At 41.2% G+C, this 13,539-nt stretch overlaps 1 protein-coding gene across 1 annotated transcript in view; it reads left to right on the top strand.

The window, feature by feature from the left end:
• agmo (alkylglycerol monooxygenase) overlaps positions 1-13,539 on the top strand; it is a 55,713-nt gene that overhangs the window by 27,197 nt on the left and 14,977 nt on the right. The window contains exons 6-12 of the mRNA XM_073484816.1: positions 916-982; positions 1,230-1,295; positions 1,706-1,785; positions 2,189-2,323; positions 5,924-6,040; positions 9,687-9,769; positions 10,724-10,829. Of these exons, the coding sequence (XP_073340917.1) occupies positions 916-982; positions 1,230-1,295; positions 1,706-1,785; positions 2,189-2,323; positions 5,924-6,040; positions 9,687-9,769; positions 10,724-10,829 (654 nt within the window). The remainder of the gene's footprint in view (positions 1-915; positions 983-1,229; positions 1,296-1,705; positions 1,786-2,188; positions 2,324-5,923; positions 6,041-9,686; positions 9,770-10,723; positions 10,830-13,539) is intronic.

Genomic DNA, 13,539 nt, shown 5'->3' with positions numbered 1-13,539 from the left:
GATTTTCTGTGCATGTGTGTGTTAATGGGTTTAAACGGTACCATTAACGTCTCTGCTCCTGGCTCTTTATCCTGATCCCCGCTAGCTGCTGAGCTACCAGCCCATAAATATGGTTCTTCAATGAGCAATTGAAGTCATTTGAGCTTTTTTATCAGGAAAACAAACTAGAATATGAATGTATGAGCATAATATAATGTTTGTGATAACGCCTCCTTCAAACTGTTATTCATGGGAATCCTTTGGTTTTATGTCCCATCAGAAGGTTGGTTTGTCTTACTTTTAAATGTTTTAGTGGTCGAACACTAAAATGATTATTCAGTCAGACAATTTATCATTAACTAACTTCGACTGAATGAATAGTTGTTTCTTCAAGCTGAAATCCCAAACATTTGATGGTGCCGGCTTGTTGAATATGAGGATCTGCGGCTCTTCCTCGTCTTTAATTATAATAAACTGAATATCTTTCGGTTTGCAACTGTTTTTTTTATATATACAAATCTTTTGAAAACATCATCTTGGAAATCGCGATGAACATTTTCAGCCTTGCTAGCGGCACGGTTCTAGGGATATCCCTCGGTTGGTTGTTCCGCCTCTTTGGTTGAGACTAAAATATCTCAATAACTAGGCTTCTTGAGTGGATTAAGGTAGAAGCAGGTCAAAGTTTCCACTTATTATCAAAATCTACGATCAGTAGATTGACACAGATTGTGATTGGGTCAAAGAAAAGCTTCAAAATCCCGAAAAATATTGACCATTTTAACAATAAATATCAAAATCAAACAGGCAAGTGTGAGTAAAATTCAGAGGAAGACCCCTTTCAATTTTGAAAAAGTTAGATTGTGATGAAATTTACTGAGCACATTCTCCATGTGAGATATTTGATATAAATGTACTTTACTTTTCTATTTATTTCAGCTGATCAACGACCTTGGACCTCTGGAGTGGATCTTCAACACCCCAAAACATCACAGAGTTCATCACGGTGAGATGAGCTTCATTCTGTAAAGATGAATCACTGCTTGCTCTTTTGTTTGTCGTGTCTGAGATATTACATCGACGTACCGAGGAAGAGCAACGGGAAACGTGACTAAGGCTGCAATGTTGCTAACTGCTCATGTCTCATTATGATTATGTTTGGTTTTGCTGGTCAGGTTATGTTTGTGCAGGTAGATCTGGGGTCAGAGTGTAAATAATCTGTAAGGTCATCTCACAGAATATTATCTCAACAGGGAGGAACCTTTACTGCATTGACAAGAATTACGGAGGAATTTTGATCATCTGGGATCGATTATTTGGTAAGAAAAAGTAATCAGTTACTTCTATTGTCTTTCAGTGCTTCCATTTAGTTAATGCTAACTGTGCCAGTATTAGCATGTGAACATGTTCTCTGCATGTCAAATGATCAGTAAGTTAATGATTTTTTTTTGCACCTTTCTTCAATGAATTGATAAAGTACCATTTACCACTAAATTACAACATTATATATTAAATACAGATTAGCTGTCAAAGTGCAAAAAAAAAAAATGCTTTTTACAAGCCAAAAAGTTTGGTATGACCTGTCATAACAACACAATGAAGGGAAACAGTGACTCTGTAAACTGTTTCAAACTTTCATACTTGACCAAACGTCAGTAAGATGCAACTGATTACATTTTGAGATTTACGTTTATGGCTCCAAGTATCTGTTAAAAACTGTCCTCCTCAGGTACCTTTGCTCTAGAGTCGGACAAAGTCATCTACGGCCTGGTGTTCCCCATCAAAACCTTTGAAATCCTCCGTGTCCAGGTGAGTCCTGTCAGTGGTGCAGCTACAACGAGTCAGCCGCCTCCGTCCATCAGAGTATAAACACCTTCTTCAGTCAGATGAGGCGTGAGCTCATGTTTCTCTCGCTGGCTGAGTGGCCATTTTGTAACCATAACATTTTTACCTTAGTGTAAACAAAGCGCCCAGCTGAGGTGAAGGAGGCCAATAAAACGAAATGTCAGGAGGTGGATGTGAGGATTATTTTTGCTGCCCTCGCTTTTTGGCTGAACGCAGCGTGAGCAGCGTCCTGCCCTGTTAGAGCAGAAACACTTCCACTCAGCATCAGTTAGCACAGCCGTGGCTTAGTTAACACTGATCGGATGAATGTGGCGTTTGATTGTATGTTGATTGATGTTTGACTTCCTGTTTTTTCTCTCTCTTTCAGTTACACTACTATTTTTATTTGTGGAGAAAATCCAAATACTACAAGAAAATCAACAACAAACTGTCAGCTTTCCTCAAAGGTCCAAGTTGGAAACCGGGTAAACCTCGGCTCGGTGACCACAGCAGCAATCCCAAGGTCAGTCCGGAAAAAAAGACAATCCTGTTTTTCATCATTCCTGCAGGATTGTGTTAATGTGATTATATATGTCCATCAATTACCTTTTTGTCCTGATAATGAGAAGGCACCACCATCATCGAACACTAGCTGTGACTCCATCAACATGCAATAAAAAAAACTTGACCAAGATCTCTATTTTTGTGGACAATAAAGAGGAGATTACTTTTTTTTAACTCTGCTGCCTGCGCCATATCAGGAATACACCAGCAGCACACATAATATAATAATATAATAGTTTAAAATCAAGTATCAGGCCCAAGGACACTTGAAATGTGTTTATTTGTGTGTGAAAAGAAATGCAAAGTTAGAACATGTTTCACGTCTGGATTAATTCCTTAATCCATTAGACCACCGGACCAAACACCTCCTGCAAAGCTGCATTCTCAATCAACTTGTGTTTTCATCAGATAATAGGATGAAATTTACATTCTTTCTCTCAGTTTTTAGGCGCCAATTTGTTAAAAATCTGTGTAAAATGAATGAGCACTTCTTCTTTGCTGAGTTAATCCTTCACCTGACAGGTGTGTGATATAAAGATGCTGATCAAAGACCATGATTAGTGCACAGGTGTGCTTTGGACTGGCTTTAATTAGGCATGAACTGTGGACTTCACATGACTCGGGCCACAGATGGGTGTGACCAACATTACCTCATGCAGAGTGACACATCTCCTTTGTAGAGTCGATCACTGTGGTCTCTGGGGTGTTGGTCCACTCCTCTTCAGTGGCTGTGCTAACTTGTCATCTGGTGAGTATGGAGGCTGTACGAGAACTGGCATGTTTCAGCTTCCAGGAATAGTGTACAGGTCTTTGCAACATGGGGCCGTGCATTATCATGCACCTGCACATATCATAACTAGACCGCTAGTATGGGCACGTTGACGTTAGCAAACTGCTCTCTCACACATCATATGCTGTCTGCCATCTACCTGGTACAGTGAAAACAGGCATTCTGACACTTTGTGACAGTTTGTGCAGAAATTCTTGTGCAAACAAATTCACAGAAACAAACATTGGAGATTGTTGCAGTGAAGTAAACCTTCAATCACCGGGCAACAGCTCTGGCGAACTTTTCTTTAGTCAGCATAGCAGCATGTTTAATCAACCATCACGAGGATGGATTATTTAGCAACAGTAGAAGCACTCACTAACATGGATTATAACAAATATGTGCTCAAAATTTGAGAGAATAAACCTTTTGTGTGCATGGTAACAGTCTGAGATCTTTTACTTTATCCTGTGAAAGATGGCAGCAAAATCGTGCAAAAGTGTCGGCGTTTGCTTTATTAGATTGACTAAAACTTTCATTGACTAAAACTAAAGTAGTTTTAGTTTCTTAGACTAGGATGTGACTTCTCAGACTGTTAGTCAACTACAGCTTGACATAAAGACAAACGGATAAGGTGACTGAATATGATAAAAAACTGGAAAAGGACATTTTGACACAGGACTGACCCTCGCTGACAAAACGAACACTGCTACAGGAGGCACATTTTCACAATAAAGCCCTCAGGCTTCATTACTCGTCAGTTTGACACACGCAAAAACACAAAAGCCTAAATGACTCAGAGCATTCCTTATTGAAGGATCCACATATTCTACAAGTTTTACAAGAAACTGCCACTTCAAATAAAAAGCTGCAAAGCCTTTGTAGAGGGAACACAATAAGTTCATTTTCACCGTCTTTAAACGCAGTCTGCGGGATTAAAACCGCATGCAGTCGAGTGTAAACGTGCATGTGTGTGTGTGTGCAGAAAGAAACAGCGGCTCCAGTTGAATGCCCCGGCGGTTAGCTTTGAAATAACGCTGATGGTGTCACATATTTAGTTCCCTCATGCTTCACACTTAAAAAAAAAAAAAAAACTCCCCTTTGCCTTTACAATTAAATTGGCCCCTTTAAACCCAGCGGGGTGATTCTAAACACAGACAGAACCGGAGCGAAACCGAAATATCTTGAAAGGCTTCGTGTTAGACGGCTGCGTGTCGATATCTGCCACTGAGGTAAAGAAAGGAAGGAGAGGGGAGTGAAGGAGAAGGCAGAGTTCAACGTGTTTCAGCTCTTTGAGAAAAAGCAGAGCAGCGAGCTGGATTACCTACAGGGTTGGGGATGGGATGCGGGGGGAACCCACATGTGGTGGTTTGGTTCCTGGGATCCTGGGAAACCCCCTGAATGAGACAGGCATCCATGATTGGCTGGATTTGTGCACTTCATTCCCAAAAAGGTTGCAGTTTCATCACGAAGCCCTCAGGCCCGATTAGTTATCGTCGAGAAGCACATTGAGACGAAAACAGGTCAAATGACTCAGGGAATTCTTGCAGAAGGACTCATATGTTCCTCTGTGTTTGGGGGAAACCGCTGCACCCAATAAATCCTGGATGACTTTGCAGATGGAACAGAACAAATTAATTTCCACCGCTTTTGAAATTCAGCCTGTTGGAGTCCAAAATAACAAGTGGTCTTTTTGGCTATAAAGAAAATAAACACACGAGAGGTCGAAAGGTCACCAGAGAGGCCTGAAGATTTCACTTTATGAGTTTTAGGAGTGAAATTATGGCATTGTTTTCCTTTTTAAAGGCCCAGACATTCACTGGCTCACTTTTGTTTTCAGTTGCTTTTGTCATTAACATTATATCTTTTTTCTAATTCCTGTCCTGATGCTGCCTTTATTGTCCTCTTAATGTCTCTTAAAGTTAAATGTCAACATTCTGAACTTGATTTGAACAACCACAGTCAGTGACAGTCCTCTTAATTAAAACAATGTGACCTCACAGTTTGTTTGTCTACATTGTAAACATACACACCTGTTGCTTTTCTAATGGAGAAGCCTCTTAAGGTGGGATGGCTGCCCACACTGGTAGACACACGTCATTTGTAATCAAACTCTAGTACCTGTGTAATTAATATATGCATGCAGTTACCACCTGCAACCACAGGTGTCGCCAAACCATCCAGGACTTAAATCACTTGGGTCTAAAATGTCCTTGATAGGCAGATAGAGTTTACAGCAGTGACTCCTAACCAGGGTTACTGAAGGAGGTCACTCGGAAAGATTGTGGAGAAGCAGCTAATTAAAAAAAAACATATATAATGGACGGAGGGATGGATGGATGGATGGATGGATGGATGGATGGATGGATGGAATCGATTGATGATAGATGGATGGATGGATGAATGGATGGATGGATGAATGCATGGATGGGTGGATGCATGGATGGGTGGAATAGATGGCTGAAATGTGATTATCAAACATGACATTTAATGGAGGCAGGAATATAACAATAAACTTCATTGTCTAAAACCAGATCAGTGCACTGAAACAGTAAATGTAACTTGGTATTTAATCATTAAAAATGACCATTGATTATTAGCACACAGTTAGTGTAGAAGCTTACGCGGCATCGAACACTGCAGCTTCACTGCAAAGTATCTGAACATGTTGCTGCAAACATCAGTTACGTCACTGTGCTGCCTGGTGTGAGAATCCGTCCAGAAAATGACTCCACTCACAAAAATAATTAGGGATCGGGGAATTAAACATGTTTTATTTTCCATGTGCAGGTCACCGGAAAGGAAGTGCCTCATGATCCCAGCTGGCCGCTGCATTTACAAGTTTACGTGGTGGTACACTTCCTGCTGGTGCTGGCGATTTACCACGATGTGTTCGAAAGGAAGATGGTACGTATCTGTCACATGAAGGAAACTGTAAAGACGACAGGGTTTACGTTGTTTATGCATCTCGACTGTAACTCTGAAGGAAGGAAGAGCCTTTATGTTCCTGACATCTGATCACACACTGGCTACTGGGCTGTTTAGGCTACTGTAATCCCTCATATAAAGTACGACACAGTGGTCCAGGGCTCTTAATTTAAGACTGAGTGCTGCATGTTTGTTTGCCAACATTATTTCACTCAATTATGCAGTTTGTTGTGGCTGGTCCATGGTGGAGCTGAGTCCTCTACTTAGCCAGCAGGAAAAGACTAGCTCGGTCTAACATCATGACAGAATGACTGATCGCCGTTCCCCTTTAGAACAACCTTTGTCTATTATTTTCCACTCGAGGAGCCAAAAGACCCCCTTCCTCCTCCTGTTGCAGAAAAAAAAAGGCACCAGGTCTCCTCAGCAGTTATCTTTGGAAGCCTTTTTTCCCTCGGCATAGTTTTGGTTAGCCAAAAAGTGCTGTCACGCCCAGTCCCTTCAAACTCCCAAATAAAATGGTCTGTCTTTTTGTGATGGCTACCTCCGTGGTGCTCCTTCAGTTGTGGTCCTCCCCTCAAACACACACACACACACATCTCCCCTCCAGGGTCGAGGGTTCCCCTCCCTCTTGTCGAATGAAACGCCAGCTGGTGGTCCAGCAGTGAACACAAACGCCTTAATTGTCGAGTCAACCATTTCCCAACCCAAATAGCCTTCAGGATGCAGCAATCAGGACTTGGAGGGAAAATAACAAAGTGAGCTCTCTGGCTCAACAATAAATCATGTCACTGTTATGTATTTATACCCACATGTTCGCTAGGCGCTTATTTAGCCTGACAATTGATGATACACTGCCGGACAATTTATGGGCTGTGCGCTAATTCAGAGCCATGAAAACATGGTTATTTCAAACACGTGAAGCTACTCTTCAATTACATCATCAGCAGGCCAACGTGTACATTTTATTATAGGTTTGCTAAACAGTTACTATTAGAGGAGGGAGCGAGGGGGAGGAACCAAGTCATAAAATCTCATCTCACAGCAACTCTCCATTAGTGTTTTTATGATGAGGGGCAATTTTTTATTGTCCGACGTCTTTTCTGACGGCATGTTGACCCTGAATTTGTCCACACATTATCCAGTGGAGCTGTATGTGTGGACGCAAATGTCTGAATCAGTTGGCCTGGACTTTGAAAAGACTTTACTCTGACATTGCATGGGCTGAAGCGTCTTCATACCGTTTTCGGCCCGCCTGTATCGCTTTCTGCCCTTTCGCTGATATTGCAGATACGTCCAAATAAATGTAGTATTGAAATCAACGTATAAACAGTCAGATGAGTCCTCCTCCTCCTCCTGCATGCTCTCCTCAGTCGCCATGCCTCACATAAACCATTTCCAGTAGGTTAGAGCGCATCTGACACAGACAATCTTGTGTTAAAGGGCAACTCCGGATAATGTCCAGACCTGTCTCTGTGGACATTTTTAATGCTTCGCGCACAGTAATAGCTGAGGCCAGAGGCATGTTCTCGGGTTGTCCATCCAATTCTTTTGAATTCGATGTCTCATGAACGCCTCAAGGGAATTTTTTCAAATGAGGACACTTTGACATCATAACATTCTGCAGAAAATGTTGTTCCCATTGTTCAGCTCCATAGCTCAGCAAACAGCAACATGACTGGTCTGCAGAGTCATACAACCGCAAGGCAGAAATTCTAGTCCGGAGTTCACATGTGAAAACAGCTTTATGTAATTGCACAAAATTACCATATTTGAGCTTATTTGTATAAAATCAACACCAGTGAGTCAGCATTTACTGTCAACGCCAGTGAGCCAGACAATACGGCACAGATGTGACACATGTGTGATTGGACTTAATCGTAATCAGAAATAATGCCTGTTGATCTTTTTCAATGAACCCATTCACATGTATATTTTAAGAAAGAAAGAAATGCAATTTCCATTCATGCATTTGAGTTCTGTATAAACTGTTGTTGCAAAAAAGCCTATTCGAGAAAAGTTAGGACACTGTGCAAAAATGAAAATAGAAACAAAATGCAGTTTTCAAATTCTTTCCAACCTACGTTCAATTCAATACAGTACAAATACAAGATACTTGATGATCAAACTGATTTGTGTGTTTGTAAAGATGCACTAATTCTGAATCTGCTAACATGCAGAGTGAGAAGAACCGGAGCCTCCCACCTCTTTATGAATCAGGCTTTTAGTACAGGATATGTGTCATCATTGTCACTCACTTAAGCAACATTTCTGGTGTATTTTTCTCAGTGGAAACTGTCCAACGAGTTCTTATGAACTTCATCATCATAACAGCTGCAGTAATGGCCTGAATAATGAGTTAATCTGCTCCGTCTCAGGGGACAACAGAATAACACAATCAGTCGACTGCCACCAGATGTTAACTTTCATTTCTGTCCTCTGCTGTGATTGCTGCAGCTTGAACACCTGATCACATTAAAAATTAGCACGATGAATGAGTCACCGAACATTTCCCCTTCTTGTTTTTTAAAACGAGTTCTGTAAACGTGACTCCAACCTGACGACGCTGAGGGATTGGTGGACGGTTTTCTCTCGGGCGTAACGTCTCGGCTGCCGAGCCAGCAGGGTTATTACACGCAGATAAGTTCACATAACCTTTGATACCAAAATAATTCTCCACTCATTACACCTGTTGCTAAAAATAACTGTGTCTTTAGCCTTTGAACTATAATACAAAGATGATCATTCAGCTTTAATACACTTTGACAGTCTTGGATGACTCTTGTTCCTCCTCTCTGGTAGATGGACGGAGGCCAGAATTCCCTCCGTTTGATTCACGGAAAACATAATCATATCATCCCTCCATGTTCCCATGCGAGGGCTCAGATAATATAGTTCCTTTATGGATTACGAGCATTGGATAAACATGAAGACGTACGGTTTTACTGCATCCTGTTGATGGGTTGATTTTATGTTTGCTATATATGGCCTTCTGGGTCTGTACAGTATGGGAGCAGTCAGTGAGAGTTGGCTGTGAGGCTCTGTATTGAGTGTCGGAGAAATATAAACCTAAGCTGACAGCCCGCGACATCCTCAGGAGACACCGTGCTTCCAGCTGCTGCCCTCAGCCAAGGCCGTAGGTTAGAGAACACGAATTAGATCGTACATCATGTACTTTGTGTGTTTGTGTGATTCTGGTTTGTGTGTCCCTTCAGAAAAGGTCAGAGAGAATCTGCATGGGATTTCTGCCCTGATGTTGGTTGTTTTGGCTCCGTCGAGGGGCTATCGGGATTCAAACTGAAGTCTCTTCCACTGTGGTCAAGTCCCCTGTCAAGACCCATCTGGGATGATTAGAGCGTCTGTGTAAACTAGGCATGTCAGTGTAAAGTAAGAGGCGGATTGCGTTTGCTGCAGGATGCTGTGCGTGCCAGTACACTTATTCTCAAGGTCAGACATGTTTTGGTTGGCAGTGCCAAGTAAACAGTCCAACGGCAGTGCGGTTTATGACTGCTCTCCCAGTAAGGTCTCCTGTGATCGTAACTTAACCAGCCATGATATTAATTTAAGGTTTAGATTCTAATGTATTTCTTCCCGACCGCATTTCTCATGGCACGTATGTTGATCCCAGATGCTGTCCCAGTTAACCATTCTGGGGATGACCGGCTACATTCTGCTCACTCTCACCGCCCTGGGCTACATCATGGATCAGAGGTAGAGTACAGACATTTGTTCATGTATTGATTTTGTGGGAGCATTTGGATATTTAAAGAGACAGTGGCAAAATGTGGAGGTAGACAGAGTTTACTCTAGTAGGGCTGCACAATTCAAATCAAGGAAGCTGCATTTTTTTTGGGATAAAGGTGATATGTGAGACAAAACAGCGTTATAATGAAGTACTGCTGTCGAGATGTCCAGACCTACACATTTTTTGTTTGACAACAAATGTCACATTATCACAATTTTAATATTTTTCTTCAGTGAAAATAAAAAATTGTGATGAATCATATAGCAGTCTTCACATCCGTCAAAATAATAGCAATATGATTTTTGTGTTTTTGTCATATTGTGCAGCTCTACTAAGAGGCATGAGAGAAGGCTCTGATTATTTATGTCAGTGGTTGCAAGATGAATCTGAAGGATCAAAACGTGGTTGACAGGACAGGAAAGAAGAACAAACATATATCAACAAACCTGATTGATCTTTTGGTTTTGAACTACTGCTGTGACAATATGAAAGGACTTCCTGAGACAATTGTCACAATTTTTCAAACAATATATTTATACATCAAATGACCGAAATAATGTTAGTTGTTTCACTATGTGGTCGACACAAATGTCTTTTTTTCTTGACTTCTATCCAAACATTGCAGCTTATTACGAAAATCAGGACAGTTTCACCTGAATTTCACAGGGAAAATCTGAAACATTTGCAAGCTGTGACAGAAAGGTCACGAGTAAACAATGCTGCCATATCTGCCATGTAGCAGATGTTTGTGAACTCAGTCAGCTCTGGAAATTGAAGCTTCTCCCGTTAAAAACTTTACTAACATCATCACAGCAACATTCATCCTGGAGGTGAAAGCCAGGAGGACAGTAAGGGTGAAGGTATCAAGCTGAAACGTCATAAAAACCTCGGTGTTGTGTTGTGTCTGTTTTCATGCTCAGGCCAACAGCTGCTTTCTTGGAGATGCTACGCTGTGTCGTCATGGTAACAATGCTGAGGTACGGCCATATGAAGCCCCTGCTGCCTTCTCTGGCTGTGCCCACAGAGGTAAGACCACGCATTATTACGGATCCCACCTCAGGTAACCTCTGTGTTAACTCACACAGTAGCTCTGGTCTGTTTTTTTCTTGCGGTTCCGATACAGCTGTGTATGAGCTGTAGTTCCCCCGGTAAACACACCAACCTCTTCAGCCTCGCTCCCGGTTCTGGCCTGCTCACTCTACCGAACGTGCACAGAGACACTGCAGCCAAAGTGGTTGGTGTGTTTACCGGGGCAACTATAGCTCACAATCTGCTGTATCAGCTCTGTCACTGGCTGTTTCGTTTTACAAACCAACCGCAGGAACAACACCAGCACAACCCATTCTCACCAGACAACCAATGCACAATTTTTCTGAAACACTCATTCTCATGTACGTTCACTTCTGGTTATACTTACCTAGTGAGTGGATATTTGGGTAAGGACAAATAAATCTCAGAAATAGTGTCGTGAACTAGTCTCAGGGCAATCACCACTGAACAAGAACAACACACTGCTGTAGATCGTCTATTCTGTGTTTTGTCAATCATCAAAATGATATAGAGTGGTGCCTCTTCTCAAGGAAATCATCTTTGACTGAGTATAAACAATTACGCACTAACTAGACAACAGCCAAGAGTTTAATTTGTAATTTGGCCAACTTGTGGAATTAACAATTATCAGCGACAGCAGAACTGTTGTTTCAGCTGCTGATATTGACAGCTGAAACAAAAGCCAAGGTTCATGATTGATTAATAGTGTGCACATATGAGAGAAATGTGTTGCAGTGCTACAGCAACAAAAAAACATAATAATAATCAACAGCGCTGTGGTTACGAGTGTGACTCGCATACAGTTTTGGATAATTCCTCCATCTGAAACTAATGTTATGTTCCAAGAATTCAGGATTTGGTAAAACAGTCTCAGCTCAAGTTCCATTTAGTGGCTAGTATGATCTGTTGTCATGAAATTGTAGATTTAATTTTTTCTGAATACTTTAAGGACTTCTCGTCCCTTCTGGAGTTCATTCCTGACCTCAGAAACAGCAGCAGACTAAAGAATCTCCCTTGAGCCTTTGATCCCATCGTCTTCTTTTAGGATTATTAATTGTTTCTCTTCATTTCAAGACTCAAACTTTATTACATACTTTCTAAATATAGCCCTGAAGTGAGATCACGATCTGAACTTCCATTTAAAACTGCTTTCAACCCAATTAATACAATTCCTCCCTGTAATTTCTCATATAATGACACACTGTGGAAAATTGTTTGTTCATTTGGGGTTGACGCTGAGTCTGGCCTCCGCTTTGCTTCCCTCCATTAAAATATTGTTGAGCGTGAACCAGAAAACCAATTTGTGTCCAAAGTACAGTGTGTGCAACTTTGAAACTGTCTCCACATTTTCTAACAGTTTAACAGAAAGAACACAAAGTCAACACATAATCAAACGAGCTAATTAGCCTGCTAGTAGCTCATGAGCACTGAGTGGATGTGGAGCTGCATTTGGGCCAATTACTTCATGTACTGTTTGCCTTTTACCTTGAGAACAAATGAAAAAACTCTACTAGGTGTTGGTTACTGTGGAAAGTTAATGGGTCAAGTGTAAATAAAGGAAATATGAAGAATAGTTTCCACGTATAAAGTGATATACACAGATGATAATCTGTTTATTTTCTCTATTTATCAATTGATTGGTTTATAACATGTCAGAAAGTGATGAAATCAGTGTTTTCCAAAGCCCGAGGTGACGTCCTGAGATGTCTCGCTTTGTCCACAACTCAAAGATATTCAGTTTACTGTCAGAGACGAGTAAACAAACCAGAAAATATTCACATTTAAGAGGCTGGAATCAGAACATCTCTTCTCAAGAAAATGACTTGACTTTGACTCAACTTTCCACAAACTCTTCAAAACAGCCTTGTTTCAATTACAATTACAATTTATTCTAGAAAATACCCAAGACCCAAGAGAATTCAGTTAATCAGTAGTGAGATATGTTGAAACCTATAATTAATCTAAGAGTGTGAAAATCTAATGAATGTTCAAAAGTTTACAACAGCTGTAAACAACTGTATGACAAGACTAAGTTTGTACAGATACACTTGAATCTCCGTTGGGGCCGAAACTAACAAGTATTTTTATTGTTGATTAAACTTAAAATTAGCTGTTTGGTCAATTTAATGTCAGAAATAGGTAAAAAATGTTGATAAGTTGATAAGTTACTGCTATAGTGGACAGTATAACATACTAAAATATTTCAATTATAAAATTATTCTCTGTAGGAAACTGTAGGAACCATGTATGTAAAAATCCTCATAAGACTCCTTGACAGCATCATGTTTCCCTGGTGTGTGTGTGTGTGTGTGTGTGTGTGTGTGTGTGTGTGTGTGTGTGTGTGTGTATGTGTAGCCTGTTTGGCTGTGATTGTGTGTGTTGTGTGGTCTGTTTGGTGTGTGTGAGCTGGGTGCTAAGTCCAGCCCCGCGGCCCTGTGATCTATGAGTCCAGATGCGTCGCCCAATTGACCATAAAATTGGCGAGCCTCTCTGGCTCTGGCAGCCCGACTGTAGATGGCGGCTGACCTCTCATTACTTGCCCTCCCTCCCCTCGACTGCCTCTTTTTTTTTTTTTTCCCCTCTCTCCCCTCTTTCTGCCCGCCCTCGCCGCTCGCCATCTCAGCCAGTGTGAACGAGAGCAACACTTCTGGAACCAATTAGTGCCGTCTGCCGCTAACTAGAGCTG

Source organism: Pagrus major, chromosome 17 (assembly GCF_040436345.1).
Source record: "Pagrus major chromosome 17, Pma_NU_1.0".
Lineage (NCBI taxonomy): Eukaryota > Metazoa > Chordata > Actinopteri > Spariformes > Sparidae > Pagrus > Pagrus major.
Note: the sequence above shows the minus strand (reverse complement) of the source record. Positions and strands in the feature narration are given on the sequence as shown.